The 16,442-nt window shown below is 40.3% G+C and overlaps 1 protein-coding gene across 1 annotated transcript in view; it reads right to left on the bottom strand.

The window, feature by feature from the left end:
- LOC124552251 (TBC1 domain family member 5) overlaps nt 1–16,442 on the bottom strand; it is a 168,476-nt gene that overhangs the window by 32,831 nt on the left and 119,203 nt on the right. Inside the window, exon 12 of the mRNA XM_047126533.1 lies at nt 6,711–6,819. Coding sequence (XP_046982489.1) covers nt 6,711–6,819 — 109 coding nt within the window. The remainder of the gene's footprint in view (nt 1–6,710; nt 6,820–16,442) is intronic.

Raw genomic sequence — 16,442 nt, forward strand, 5'->3', positions numbered from 1 at the left:
AAGGAGAAAAACTGATTATATTGATTTGCGGACAGGGGTATACTGAAACGTATTCACAATACACTATTTTGTCTAAAATATTTTTTCGTTGCCAGCTTTCATTTCACCATGAACCATGGACCTTGCCATTGGTGGGGAGGCTTGAGTGCCTCAACGATACAGATCGCTGTACCGTAGGTGCAACCACAACGGAGGGGTATCTGTTGAGAGGCCAGACAAATGTGTGGTTCCTGGAGATGGGCAGCAGCCTTTTCAGTAGTTGCAGGGGCAACAGTCTGAATGATTGACTGATCTGGCCTTGTAACACTAACCAAAACGGCCTTGCTGTGCTGGTATTGCGAACGGCTGAAAGCAAGGGGAAACTACGGCCGCAATTTTTCCTGAGGGCATGCAGCTTTACTGTACGACGATGATGGTGTCCTCTTGGGTAAAATATTCTGGAGGTAAAAAGAGTCCCCCATTCAGATCTGCGAGCGGGGACTACTCAAGAGGACGTCATTATTGAGAAAAAGAAAACTGGGGTTCTACGGATCGGAGGGTGAAATGTCAGATCCCTTAATCGGGCAGGTAGGTTAGAAAATTTAAAAAGGGAAATGGATAGCTTAAAGTTGGATATAGTGGGAATTAGTGAAGTTTGGTGGCAAGAGGAACAAGACTTTTGGTCAAGTGAATACAGGGTTATAAATACAAAATCAAATAGGGGTTATGCAGGAGTAGGTTTAATAATGAATAAAAAAATAGGAGTGCAGGAAGCTACTACAAACAGCATAGTGAAACCATTATTGTGCCCAAGATAGACACAAAGCCCACACCTACTACAGTAGTACAAGTTTATATGCCAACTAGCTCTGCAGATGATGAAGATGTTGATGAAATGTATGATGAGATAAAAGAAATTATTCAGGTAGTGAACGGGGATGAAAATTTAATAGTCATGGGTGACTGGAATTCGAGAGTAGGAAAAGGGAGAGAAGGAAACATAGTAGGTGAATATGGATTGGGGCTAACAAATGAAAGAGGAAGCCACCTGGTAGAATTTTGCACAGAGCATAACTTAATCATAGCTAATGGTTCAAGAATCATTAAAGAAGGTTGTATACATGGAAAAATCCTGGAGATACTAATAGGTATCAGATAGATTATATAATGGTAAGACAGAGATTTAGGAACCACGTTTTAAATTGTAAGACATTTCCAGGGGCAGATGTGGACTCTGACCACAATCTATTGGTTATGAGCTGTAGATTAAAACTGAAGAAACTGCAAAAAGGTGGGAATTTAAGGAGATGGGACCTGGATAAACTGACTAAACCAACGGTTGTACAGAGTTTCAGGGAGAGCATAAGGGAACAATTGACAGTAATGGGGGAAAGAAGTACAGTAGAAGAAGAATGGGTAGCTCTGAGGGATGAAGTAGTGAAGGCAACAGAGGATCAAATAGGTAAAAAGACGAGGGCTAGTAGAAATCCTTGGGTAACAGAAGAAATATTGAATTTAACTGATGAAAGGAGAAAATATAAAAATGCAGTAAATGAAGCAGGCAAAAGGGAATACAAACATCTCAAAAATGAGATTGACAGGAAGAGCAAAATGGCTAAGCAGGGATGGCTAGAGGACAAATGTAAGGATGTAGAGGCTTATCTCACTCGGGGTAAGATAGATACTGCCTACAGGAAAATTAAAGAGACCTTTGGAGAAAGGAGAACCACTAGCACGAATATCAAGAGCTTTGATGGAAACCCAGTTCTAAGCAAAGAAGGGAAAGCAGAAAAGTGGAAGGAGTATATAGAGGGTCTATACAAGGGCGAAGTACTTGAGGACAACATTGTGTGAGGAGTTTGAAAGAGCACTGAAAGACCTGAGTCGAAACAGGGCCCCAGGAGTAGACAAAATTCCATTACAACTACTGACGGCCTTGGGAGAGCCAGTCCTGACAAAGCTCTACCATCTCGTGAACAAGATGTATGAAACAGGTGAAATACTCTCAGACTTCAAGAAGAAATATTGGAACACGTGAGGTAATACTGACCTTACGACTTATCTTAGATGAAAGATTAAGGAAAGGCAAACCTATGTTTCTAGCATTCGTAGACTTAGAGAAAGCTTTTGACAATGTTGACTGGAATACTCTCTTTCAAATTCTAATGGTGGCAGGGGTAAAATACAGGGAGCAAATGGATACTTACAATTTGTACAGAAACCAGATGGCAGTTATGAGAGTCGAGAGACATGAAAGGGAAGCAGTGGTTGGGAAGGGAGTGAGACAGGGTTGTAGCCTCTCCCCGATGTTATTCAATCTGTATATTGAGCAAGCAGCAAAGGAAAAAAAAAAAGAAAGAAAAATTTGAAGTAGGTATTAAAATCCATGGAGAGGAAATAAAAACTTTGAGGTTCGCCGATGACATTGTAATTCTGTCAGAGACAGCAAAGGACTTCGAAGAGCAGCTGAATGAAATGGACAGTGTCTGGATAGAGGATACAAGATGAACATCAACAAAAGCAAAACGAGAATAACGAAATGTATTCGAATTAAATCGGGTGATGCTGCGGGAATTAGATTAGGAAATGAGACAATTAAAGTAGTAAATGAGTTTTGCTATTTGGGGAGCAAAATAACTGATAATGGTCGAAGTAGAGAAGATATAAAATGTAGACTGGCAATGGCAGGGAAAGCGTTTCTGAAGAAGAGAAATTTGTTAACATCGAGTATAGATTTAAGTGTCAAGAAGTCGTTTCTGAAAGTATTTGTATGGTGTGTAGCCATGTATAGAAGTGAAACATGGACGATAAATAGTTTGGACAAGAAGAGAATAGAAACTTTCGAAATGTGGTGCTACAGAAGAATGCTGAATATTAGATGGGTAGATCACATAACTAATGATGAAGTATTGAATAGAATTGGGGAGAAGAGGAGTTTGTGGCACAGCTTGACAAAAAGAAGGGACCGGTTAGTAGGACATGTTCTGAGGCATCAAGGGATCACAAATTTAGCATTGGAGGGCAGTGTGGTGGGTAAAAATCGTTGAGGGAGACCAAGAGATGAATACACTAAGCAGATTCAGAAGGATGTAGGTTGCAGTAAGTATTGGGAGATGAAGAAGCTTGCACAGGATAGCGTAGCATGGAGAGCTGCATCAAACCAATCTCAGGACTGAAGACCACAGCAACAGCAGCAGCTTTCATTTTGCCACAGACCATAATGTTCTCCAGTCTCCACTGCATTTACTCCTCATTCAGTCTGAACATTTGTTATGATCTATGGTACAATGATAGCTGGCAATGAGAAAATAGTTTAGACAAATTAGTGTACTGTGACGTAAGTTCAGCATACTCCTTCCCACAAATCAATATAATCATTTTTTCTCATTTTCCCCCATCTCAGAGCATTTGCCATCAATTTTTAAACAGGAACACTCGGAACTGTTGCTGCAATATGGGCAGCACACTACTCTGCCTAAAATATTTTCTTGGCAATAGCTTTCATTTTGTCATTAACCATAACAAATGTTCACCCGACTTAACAACAAGTAAATGAAGTACTGAACATAACATACAACTTCAAACTAGACTTCCGGGCTCTCAACACGTTGCAGTGAAATAACACACCTGTGAACGGGTGGAATTTTATGAACCACATTTACAAGAGTGGCTATGGTTACCTCAAAACAAATTTTGAATTAGAAATGATGAAAGTTTAAAGGGACTTACCTATATGTTATTTCATTTTTTTATATTTTACATGACAGAATGACGTTACCATTTCATACAGCCGCATACATAGCATCACTGCTTGCAGCATGTACACTCAGTCCAAACATTACCAGTAGCTAGTTGAAACTACTTATGCTACTGTGAAATGACGTCATTATGTCATATTAAATGTACAAAAATTAAAAGGACATAATCGTCTAATAACCTCCAACAGACAGTACATAATTTTTTTAAACCTGAAGTACATGGTTATTACCCCGAAATGCGCTGGGCGTTCAGTCTTTGAAGACGTAGGTAAGAGATTTTTGTTTTAGCCTCCCACTGCCATACAATTCTATTTGCCGAACCCTGATCTGTGAATCATCGTGTGAATCTGAGTGCAACATCACATATTGAGTCTCACCACTCTACAGCAACTTCTGTAACAGCTCCTCAGGCACACGACACCACCGTTTCCACTGCAGCGAGTGAGGTGCATTCGCTCTCCTAGTCACTAGCCTCCATTTTCGGTCTCTGATTGTAAGTTTATCTGACCATTCGTGTACCAAGCATAATACATATGATAGCATAATGGGCCCAGAGGACCAAACCAGCTGCCACAAAATTCCATTTGCCAAACGCCGAACTGTGAATCATTACGTGAATCTGAGTGCAACATCATATATTGGGCCTCGCCACTCTATGGCAACTTCTTCCGCAGCTCCACAGGCGTACGACACCATCGTTTCCACTGCAGCGAGCGAGGTGCATTATTCTCAATTCTCTCAGGCCAATGGCTGGATTTAGTGCATCCCCATTTCCACTTCATAAAGATATTCCCAAAAGTGAACATGGGCACATTTAACATCTCTGAAATTTCCAACGATGGCTGAATGTTTGGACTGCTACAATTGTGCCCATTTGAACTCCATCAGTTTCACCGCTGACTCAGTTCTCGAGTGACTGAGTGTTGCTTCTGCACCAATGTATCACTGGAAGCATAGTGCAATCTCTCGCAGACGTGCAACTGCAGAAATTTGGCTGCCTTATGTATATTTTTTATTTTCTGTCCACTTTCTTCTGCCAAAAGACTTTGTAGCTCCTCCAGACTACAAAAAAAGTCTTCAATTTCAATGTTTCTTTCTTCTTTCTCCATCTACCTCCTTCATCCAAATATCCAGTTCATTACATCTTCCGTGCCCTTAGAACCTTCTGATCAACCCCACAAAATTTTCATCAACCTATCAAACAGTTAAGCATGATTACATCCCATTTTGTCCTCTTGTTTCTGTTTCATCTACCAACAAGCTGCCGGTTACACCATCTGTCGACAGCACCATTTATCACTTTTTTTCCTCACTGTGTGGTCATCACTGTTGTTCGCAATAACCAGTGTTCTTTTGCGGCTAATTTCTACATATATTATACATCGGCGCAAATGTTTTGTGTTTGTTTCTCTCTTTCCACAACATCCTCTTCTTGCCAGTCCCCTTCTCAGAGCACTTTTATAGTCGCTGGATCACAAATGTGTTTGTGTATGCTTCAACTAAATAGTCATCATTAATATCTCTCCCATATGGATCCATTTTCATTCTTTTTTGGCCATTTACTTTCTTCTAATTATGACAAATTATGCAGGAAGAGTGTGACCATAATGCAGAATCAATAGGAGTCCTTCACAATGGCTATATTGGTCACTAAATAAGAAGCCACCAGCTGATAAACCAATGACTTTTTGGGTAGAGCGCCACCCTTACACCGCCGTGAACATCTTGGTGATCAGATATATGTACAGATAATATGAAACAAACAAACCTGTTGCCATACTTTTGTTACATATTATCTCTATACACATCTGATCAAGACGTTCATGTCAATCTCAAGATGGATTCTACCGAAAATACGTCAAATAAAGTCATTTATTTATCAGCTGATGGCTTCTTATTTAGCGACCAATATAGCCACTGTGAAGGACTCCTATCCATTTACTTTCATTAATTTTCATATACGTCCTATGTGAAAACAAACATTCCACTTCAAACAGCTATTTTGTACTTCCCTCTACACCTATATTTTCTTTAAGGGGCCATTTGCCATAAATTCAAATTTGAGTTTTGTCAATATAACCCCCTCTTAAAATTCATTTATAATGTAAGCAAGCTTTTTCATTGCGTACCCTTTCCGCATCGTTTCAGTGACCACATAATTGACCTTTTTTTTTTTTTTACATCTTCATAGTACTGTTCACATTGCACATTTATCTGGACTGTTTTCCTGTTTACACAATTATTTTTACTGTTCTGCTAACAGTGTGACCTAACTGTAACAAATCATATTACAACTGAAAACTGAATTAATTGTGACAGTAATATGCAGGAAAACACACAAACCACTGAAGTTGCAACAGGGGTAAGCAGGAGTGAATTTGGAAATGTGGGCTAAGAGGTGTACTTTGTTTCAGAAAATAAAAACACACAGAGCAGTTGTAGTAGAAGTCCCAGCATTTAATGTCACATCTTTGTTACAATAGTAACAGCTGTAAGCAGAAGAGTAAGATCAGACAGCATTTTATGCTCGTAATTTGTACGATAAGATCTCTCTAGACCCATGAAATGAGATACCACAAAGAAAAGAATAATCACAGTGAAAAGCAGCACAAGAATTGCACATAAATCAGTTTTTGTAAGAAAATGACTTGGGGAAAACACACACAGCTGTGAATTAGTCAGGTACGGAGTAACAACAGTACAACACGAAAAAGAACATCTCATGAACAGTGTTCCACTTCTCACAGAGCTGAAACACAGAAATTCCCTGTCTATAGTGAAAAGCAGATGTGATGAAACCACCTCCGTAAATTTAAGTAGTTTCCGTAAATTTAAGTAGTTTGGAAATAGGAACATAAATCTTAGGAAACAAAGCAAGTACCAGTCACTATTTTGTGGCAGAAGCCTCGCTCTTTCGATTGCTACCTAGTCACGGAACAATGACAATATGGTAGAGCTAGGAACTTTAATTACATCGAGAGCGTAGCCGTCCACGATCCCTGCGTCTGCATCGTCCCTCTTGGTCTGGCTGCCCTTGGAGGGTCCGCCCCAACGTCCAGACCTCGAAGAGAGCTTCTTCAGTCTGCAATTTAACGAACACATTAATCAGTGTATCTACATACTAAGACTAAAATTTTGTGCTACAATTACAACACAGCTCACTTACATACGATGGTAGGAATAATTGGCAGACAGATCAATAGATAAAGAGGGGGCAGAGTGGAAGTGAAGTGAAGTGAAGACAGCAAAACAGGGGAAAAAAGAGGGTGGGGGAGGGCATGAGGCGAGTAAAGAAATGGAGGTGGAGAAAGAGATGAAGAAGAAAAGAGAACTGATAGAAAGGTGTGTGAGGGAGAACTGGGGTCAAAAATGAGGTGGCAGAAGCAAGACAAAGGGAAAGATAGGGGTAAGAAAACAGAGGGGTGAGGGTAAAGAGGTAGAAAGACAGAGAAAGCTAAGTGGGCAGATGGTGGTATAAGACAGAGGGAGTAAGACAGTAGGTGGTGCAGAGAGAAAGGGCATAAGACAGAGGGGGCTGGATGGTAGGGCAGGGTGTGGGGGCGGAGTGCGTGTGGGGGGTGGGGGTTTGCAGTAGCAGGGGAGAGGGAGCAGTTGGTAAAGTGGGGAGTAGGTGAGGTGGGGGTAGAGATCGGACATCAAAGTGGTGAGGAAGGTAAAGCAGCATGGTGGGGGGGGGGGGGGGGGGGAGGGGACCTGGTATGGGGAAGAGAGGGGGGGGGGGGGGAGAGCTGACAGTACTGTCGAGGTTGCAAATAGGGAGAGTGGGCAAGAGAGGCGTGGGTGCAATGGGAGGTTAGAAGGGAATAAAGGGACTGATTGGGGTAAAGAAAAGGAGGCAGAGGACGAGAGGATATGGATGGGGGAAGTATGGGAGCGGGAGGGGGAAGGAGATGCTACGATTGGGAGGGAATCGGAGGAAAGATGGGAAGGAGGTATGATTTATAATCTTTGGCTTTGAGGTTTCATTAAGGCCTCCTCCTCATCTTTGTCTCCTCTTGTTCTTATAAAACATAGGTGCCTCTCAACATGAGGTGATCTGGCTCTTTCTCCAACTTATCCAAATTTCTTTCTTAATGAAGGTATGTACATGTTCTGAGAGCAAGGAATTTTATTTTCTTCATGTAAGGACAATATTATGAAAAGCATAGTTTATAATAGAGGGAAACATTCCACGTGTGAAAAATATACATAAAAACAAAGATGCCGTAATTTACCGAACGAGAAAGTGTTGGCATGTTGATAGAGGCAATAAAACACACACAAACACACACACAAATTTCAAGCTTTCACAACCCAAGGTTGCTTCATCAGGAAAGAGGGAAGGAGAGGGAAAGACGAAAGGATGTGGGTTTTAAGGGAGATGGTAAGGAGTCATTCCAATCCTGGGAGCGGAAAGACTTACCTTAGGTGGAAAAAAGGACAGGTATACTCGCGCGCGAGACACATGCAGACATACGTAAATGCAAAAGTATAGTTTGCTACTCACCGTATAGTGGAGATGATGCAATGAGTTGCAGACAGGCACAACAGGAAGACTGCTACACTCTGAAGATTTTGGCGAAAGGCCAGAGGCTAGAGACCGTGGTCATGCATTTGTGGGTTGTGCTTGTGTGAATGTGTGTGTGTGTGTGTGTGTGTGTGTGTGTGTGTTTTCTACTTTAGAAGAAGGATTTTTATGTGAAAGCTCAAATGTATGGCAGTCTTTTTGCTGTGCCTGTTTGCAACTCAATGTCTCCTCTATATGGTGAGTAGCCAATTACCCTTTTCATAATATTGTCATTATTCCATACTGGATTTCCCGTACCTTGAATTTCTCCCTGTAAGTGTTTATCAGCCCAACAATTTATTTATTTAATGGAAATGCTAGTCAACCACTATGTGCTTCTAATTTAACATGGCTCGGAGCACTATGGGACTTAACATCTTTGGTCATCAGTCCCCTAGAACTTAGAACTACTTAAACCTAACTAACCTAAGGACATCACACACATCCATGCCCGAGGCAGGATTCGAACCTGCGACTGTAGCTGTCGCGCGGCTCCGGACTGAGCGCCTAGAACTCTCTTAGTAGTGGGGTGCACAGCCTGTAATTATTAACTTACACCATTTTTTCATAATTTGGTTGTAATTATTGGACAAAGGTCTACACGCCTAATACATTCAGCTGATTTTTGCATCAACGGCCATTTTCATAGGACTGATATGCACAGATAACTCTGAAATGTGTGTGAAGTCCAAATTATGTCTACAACTACATAGAGATGTATTAGCTGATTGTATTGCATATTCATATGGACAATTGTCTAATAATTACAGCCAAATAAATGAAAATGGCATCAATAAGTGGAACTGTACTTTTAAATTCATCTGCAACTGCTATTTCACAATTTTACACGAGTTTCAAACTGTGCTATAGTTTTTATACTTTACTTTCAGATGAACAGATTAGATCATGCGGAAGAAACCTGATTTCAAGGTGACAAGAATGCGTGCTTATCACAAAAGACTACTAAGAAGCTGTAGGGAATCTCAAGTATGACAAAGGTCATCATATTATGACAACTTTGCACTGCTACTCATCACTAGGACTACCAAAAATAGCTATGTGGTGAAAACTGGTACAATCACAGAAACATTTACACGATATCAGACTGTAATAAATGTTGCCATCTCAGACTGATGAAGTAGGACACTATTGTGGTGATACAGCCATTAGAGAGGGATTTTTAAGCTTTGCTAAGAATTGCTGGTTTGTTGTACATCGTAGTTCACAAATTTGATGTTTTTCAGGGCACTTTCACTCTGTCATGAAGTGCAGTACAAAACCAATAAGAAAAAAATAAGCACACCAGAAGGCTGACAATGGTTGCTAACAAGAAGAATGTCCTTGCATTTATCTTTTCAAAGCTTTAAGGCAAGTCATTCCAAATATCACATGCAAATTATTGAGGTGCGTATGAATCACAAGCACAAAATCCATAGTACTTTTGAATAAGGTTTGTCTCTACTAAGGATGTAATGGCATTCAAAATCTTCAGAGTTCTCATGAGCAAACCTTATCCTATACCCTAGTCAAACAATTTTCGAGGGAATACATGTTTCTGACACAAATTCTGTTCAGTACCTCTGGATGCTCACTCCACAGTATCCCTTCTCTATGCCAAGACACTCCAACATTATTACCAATATTCATCAAAACCAACTTGAACACTCTGAAGGAAAAGACACTGACAATCCAACAATCAGTAGTTTTAATACTATGTATTTTCAGCTGTAAAAAAAAAAAAAACATAGATTTATTGTTTGTTCTCAGATAGGGCTTGCGTCCTTTTGTAATTGGCTCTGATTTTTTACAATCTTACAGCCATCTGCAATATACAACAAATGCGCTTGTTTAGTAACAGCATCACATGTTTGAGCTCAACAGTACAGTCAGCTCTTCTAAATTCATATTCTCACTTGAGACAACTTGTTCATCCACACATGGCCTATTTGACACCCTCAGTCAAACCTGTGCAATGTGCTGCTCCCTTTCCTCAGGCTGTGTTCTTTTTTAATTGGCTTGCAGTCCACAACAAATGCCCTTGCTTACTAACAGCATCGCATATTTGGCTCAAAAACACAGTCAAATCTTCTAAATTCTTTTTCTCACAAGAGACAATTTGTTTGTCACACCTGGTCTCTCTGCCACACACTGTCAAATGGCAGTCTTGTGGAATGTGCTGCCATCTTTCCTCAGTGCTTAATGCTTCTTGTCTATAACTGTTACTGAGCGTTCTCCTCATAAGGGACAGCCAAGTCTGCAATCTGTATCTGACAAACAAATCTTCACTGACAGACACACGAGTCACTCCACGAGGCACTGCAGATCAGTTGCAATTTAATCCAGGATATCGGGCCAAGGCCTGGTGATCTTGAACTATGTGCCTGCACCTGTCCTTGTTCGATGTGGCTCAAAGATTGGCAATCGAAATTTGGTTCACTCCCAGGTTTTGGAGCAGCTAAGAGTGACTTAAAGAGGATCAGTGACTAAGATGTAGCAAAAAGTTTTCTTGAAAGCAGAGGAAGCAGAAATGAATGAGAAAAGAAAGCAAATTATGGAAGGTATAACAATAACAACAATAATAATAATAATAATAATAGCTCTGTTTCGGTTTAGCATGCAAAATAGTGTGTGTGTGTGTGTGTGGGGGGGGGGGGGGGGGGGGGGGGGGGGGGGGGGGGGGGGGAAAGTGAAACAGTTACTATATGGACTCCCATTTGCTTAAAATGGAGATGTAGAGAAAGCCACATTATTGCTTCGGGATTCAGAATGAGCTCTGCAACTAGAGAGAGAGAGAGAGAGAGAGAGAGAGAGAGAGGGGGGGGGGGGGGGGTGTACAACTGTTCATGATGACTGAAGTGGCTATGTTTTTGTCTGTAGTCAGCAATGAACTAATACAGAAATTTGGAAATCTGTGTTTCACAAAACCTCATACTTCTGACAACTTTCTACAGATTTTTCTCACTGTTCTGCACGCGACGTGACTGAACAGCTACAACATAACAAGTTCTTTTCTCGTTTGGTTCTGAAACTTTACTCTAAAAAACACAAGATTCTTCGGACGAATGCTACACTAGACTTGCATTTTTGTTACAGTCTGTACAGAGAAAAACGTATGGAACAGAATCATGAGTGGGACTGAGGCTTTGGTTTCTCATGCTAAAGTGGAGGTTAAACAGAAGTCGTCAGCGAGGAGTCAAACGGCTTCAGTCGACTAAACAAAAATAAGCACGCCAAATTCTGTCGGCCAGAAAAAGTACAGCTACAATCTTTTGGGATGACAAAGGAGCTTTATTTGCAGATGGAAAGCAATCGGTCCTGAAGCTTACACACTGTCATTAACAAAACTGATAACAGCTACTGAAAAAAGTGATGCAGTCTTTTTACTACGGTGTCACGTTTTGCACAACAATGCTCAGCCATACCCTGACAAACACAAGAACTATTGAGTCAGTTCAGATCGTGCCTTAGGCCCAGACGTGGTGTGAAGTGATTTGCATCTCTCCAAGCACATGTAAAAGTGACCTGGCTCCCAACACTCACTGACAAAGAACTTAAAATATGCTATCATGAGCTAGCTGCAATTAACGGTGGCAATTTGTCCATTTGTTAAAGAGATGATAAATGCTTAGATCTGACTGCTGATTGTAGTAAGCATTTTTTAAGGTTTTTCTATTAATTTTCTCTAAGAATTCCAACATTTTTTTTTACAACTTAATGGAAATTACTTTCCGATTTCCCTCGCACGTGCAACCGTACCAATTCTGTGCGCCATTTCAGGATTCTCCAATATAATAAATACTCCCGGTGCTCTCGGATTTCACCTTTAGGTGATGTCTACTACTGGTGGGAAATGGCAGCAGGGGATTCACCGTCACGGCAATACATGAGTGCACACACAAACTGACAGTGTTTAGCCCTAGCACCCAAACACTGGGATAAAGTGTGATTAAAACAACTGAAATGCTCAATATGGTCTGAATTTTGGGCAGCGAAAGCACTGGGAGAATGACATTTGCTTCCCTGTCCTACAAGCAATAACTGAATAAATATAAATGCAGGTTGCAGGCTGCTGGCTCTACATCTGAGTGATTACTCCACCATTCACAACTTAAGTGCTTTGCATAGTGCATAAGACATTACTTTCAAATTATGTTTCTACCTTTCCACACACTCGTGGAACAACTGAACACCCAATCTTTCCATGTTCACTCTACCATATTTTATTGCAACTGTCATTTCTTCCTACAAAAGTTGTCAACTGAAATTTTGTGAAAAGATTTAGCCACAATGGAAATTGCCTTTATTTTAATCACCAACATTCCAGCTCACCTATCATATCCATTATCTCTCACCTCACTTTTCCTTCTTTTCCTTTTTGTCTTTTCTCATTCCCCTACAGAGCTGGCATTGTTATATACCATTCTGGCAGCGTTAGTGACATGCATTAGCCAGATGTCCTTCCTAACGCCACCACTCCCCCTGGGAAGGAGTCTCTTTACCTAATCTTGCTATGTCTAGTGCAGATCTTGTGGTTCAGTGTGATAACTTTTTCTAAGAAGGAAATCTCCCATCAATGGGATTCTTGTAATTTTTTATATTTATAGTATGTGAAGTTCAGAACTCAGTTATCAGTCCTCCAAATTATTTAATGTAACTTTCAAAAATTGTCAAGGAAACTGACTTTGAAGGTTTCCAAAGAACTATAATCCACTAAAGGTTAAGCCTCTCTCATGATAGGCCGTGTGGTTCAATCAGTAGCATTGTAATGTGGTAATCAGGTAACCAATGTATCGCTGGTTCAAATCTCGCTGTGGTCTTTTTCCCCTCCATGTTTTTTTGTTCAGTTCAAATACCTAAATCATTTAAATATAAAAGTTATCAAATACACACCAATTAACTCATATCTAATTATCATTTATTATGAAATTGTATGCCTTCTTGTTCTTATTTACATATCACATGCACTGCAAATATAAGTGCTTAATTATTAATATTTAAAAAAAATTATCAATAAAAATTGTCTAAATTAAAGAAATATTACAAACTTATTAACAAACTTTTATAAAACATAAATAACTAAGAATTTATATTTGCAATGACACAAGGATTTTGCATGCAATATACAATTAGAAACAAGAAATGATGATTAGAGTTATTTAGCATATGTCTGATGAGTTTTATATTAAATGATGTAGGCATTTGAGTGGAACGGAAAGGGGAAAGAAACCAAAGAGAAGGAGAGAGAGAGAGAGAGAGAGAGAGAGAGAGAGAGAGAGAGAAGAATATTTGAACTAGAACCCACTGACAATTCCATTAGCATTGTCTGTTCAAGTGAACCATACGGCCATCACGAAAATCTCTTTAATTTTGGTAAATTCAAGTTCCTCGGCAAACTCCAAAGTCAATTTTATTGAGAATTTTTAAGATTTGTATTGCATTACTTTGGATAATTGATATTTCTCCTCTGAATTTCACGTACCATAAATATAAAGAATTACAATAATTCAGACTCGGAGGTGGTATCCCTGTAAGTGTCTGAGGTGGGACATACGTACGATCTCACTACTCACCTAGTGGGATGTGCGAAACTACCTAAAAAGCACATCCATGCTGGCCAGCTCACCAGTCTTTGTCATTAATCCAGGAGGCTGGCTTGCCTCCCTGTGTCCCAGAAGTGTGTGCATTAGAGCTCTATCCAGGCTAGTCTGTCACTCTCCCCCTATAACACAGTGTAAGCTGCTGCTTCGGTTCATTTCTTGCACCATTGCATGTGGTCTGCCAATAAAACACAGTCTTTGGTTCACCTTCCTATGAAATTGTCCCAATTCACACTGTTGCCTAGAAATTTTGTTTGATCTGAGAACCTCACAGCAAGATGTTAAGATCTGGTAACATGTCTGAAAAATGACGTCAACTGCAGTGGACGACAGAGAGGGAGAGTGTAGCCAGCCCTCTTTGTGCCTTCAGAACTGGGTATCTTACTTTTAAGTGACCTCTTTCCCATCCCCATCCCCACTCTCCCAAGTGTCTTACCCTCACACTACCAAGTTATTCAAAAAGATGGAACCAATTTAATCAATTCACATTTCACGGCATATGTGTTGCATGCAAACAATCTACACACTTTTGAACAGAAGAGGATCTGCTAGAGGGCTGATAGTTGTGTAAACACCCACTACAGAGCTTGCAGCAGCAGCAGCAGCAAGTCAGTATGTATCGCTTGTGACTAAGCTGTATGTTTAACCAATTTCAACAAACCGAATTCCTGTGCAAAGGACAAGTAAGGGCAGACCCAGTGTTCAGTTGCCTGACAGTGTGTTCAGTCATCACAAAAATGTTTTCTGTACAACAAGAGTGCTGTACTTTAGCACAACAGACTTGGAACACACAAATTATCAGTTCTGACAATCTGTTGGTTCTCTACATAAAATATTTTAAACTTCACTAACCAAAGAGAGGGTATTAATAAGACTCAGTACAAATAACTGGGAAGTGACTGTATGTGTAGATTTCAATATAGATTTCATCTAAAAATGGGAAAGGCAACCACTCACTAACAGCAGACTAATGCAGGGAGCACAGTAACACACAATAGAAAACAGCATTCACACTAGCTCTTGAGCACTAGCTATTTTTCTGACAACAGTACACTCATTCACACAGGACCACACAAAAACCCAAATGCTCACTCTCGTGACCACAGCAAACCTTTCCGTGTGTCTGTGGGTTGTTTGTGTGATTCTGCATACTATTCCTAGCAAAAGAGCTAATGCTCGAAAGCTATTGCAAATGCAGTTTTCTGTTACATATTTCTGCACTCCACACATTGACTTGCTATATGTGAGTGGTTGTCTTTCCCTCATTCTGTGTGTTGCTCCATCCATGAATTTCCATTATTGTTATAGATTTCATCTCGTATTATTCTGATCAAGAGTGTCTGGAATCAATGATGTTCAGCTTTGACTCCACAGTAACATTTCTGACAAAACTGGGACTTACTGCAACAGTGAGCATTTATTTATTTATTTATTTATATACCTGTCTGTCTTTAATGAAATAGAAGTGAGCTCCATAACAAATGCTATCTCTGATTAGATGCTCAAATGGCAGCAATAATGTATCCCGTCAATCAGGTTGAACTAAGAAAGGAAAAGGAAAATTTCACAGAACTGTAAATGCTGACTGAATTATGCCATTCAGAGAGAACTTACAGGACGACACATAGTAAGAACTTTACCAAGTGTAGTGTAATATGGGTTATTCGTGAGAATGACTTATGTTTCACTGAGGAAACTTATGCTGGTGAAATATTGCTGTGTCTTTTACACACAGCTTATGTATGGTGAAAAATATACAACACGTGGCCGGATCTGTGTAGATGGTACCTATGCAGTGATGTAACACAGCAGGGGCAAGACACGGCATGATGAGTGCAGCAGCACTTGCCGGAAGTGAATATTTATGCCTTGATGATGCCCTTTGCAGGTGTCTTGAACATCTTTGAGATACACTAAAAACAAATGAAACCATAAATCCTAGATTATAAGTTGAGTTCAGTGTGGTCAGACGTATTGAATGACAGGTCTGAAGTTAGGAGTTACTGATAATTGGATCTGTCTTCATTGATCAAAATAGCAGAAAGAATACAGCAGATTATTGCAGAAGACATGTTCATCATTCAGCAGCTGGAAATAGTGAGACACTCTCTTACAGCATCAGCCTGCCTGGAGATGAAGTCGAGAAGAATAAGTTTGTGCACGGCTGTGGGATGTGGGAAGGAGTAGTCCAGACAATGAAGAAAAAAACAAAAAGATGGCCATATTTGAAAGGTAAAAGATAACAGGTTGAGTACACAATGTTCCCTACTCGTGATGTAACAATCAAGTGCCCGCACCCCCTCGCCCACACCCACGAGAGAGAGAGAGAGAGAGAGAGAGAGAGGGGGGGGGGGGGGAGGAGAGAGAGAGAGAGAGAGAGAGAGAGAGAGAGAGAGAGAGAGAGAGAGAGAGAGACCACCCAAAGGCACACTGTGGACAAAAATTTTACTTTTTCCTAAAAATATTCTTCTAACATTATGAGTCCAGTTTCACTTTACAGCAGGCCAGGAACACTTAGCAGGTGAAGAAAGTGCAGCTAAC

The sequence above is a fragment of the Schistocerca americana genome, chromosome 10 (assembly GCF_021461395.2).
Source record: "Schistocerca americana isolate TAMUIC-IGC-003095 chromosome 10, iqSchAmer2.1, whole genome shotgun sequence".
Lineage (NCBI taxonomy): Eukaryota > Metazoa > Arthropoda > Insecta > Orthoptera > Acrididae > Schistocerca > Schistocerca americana.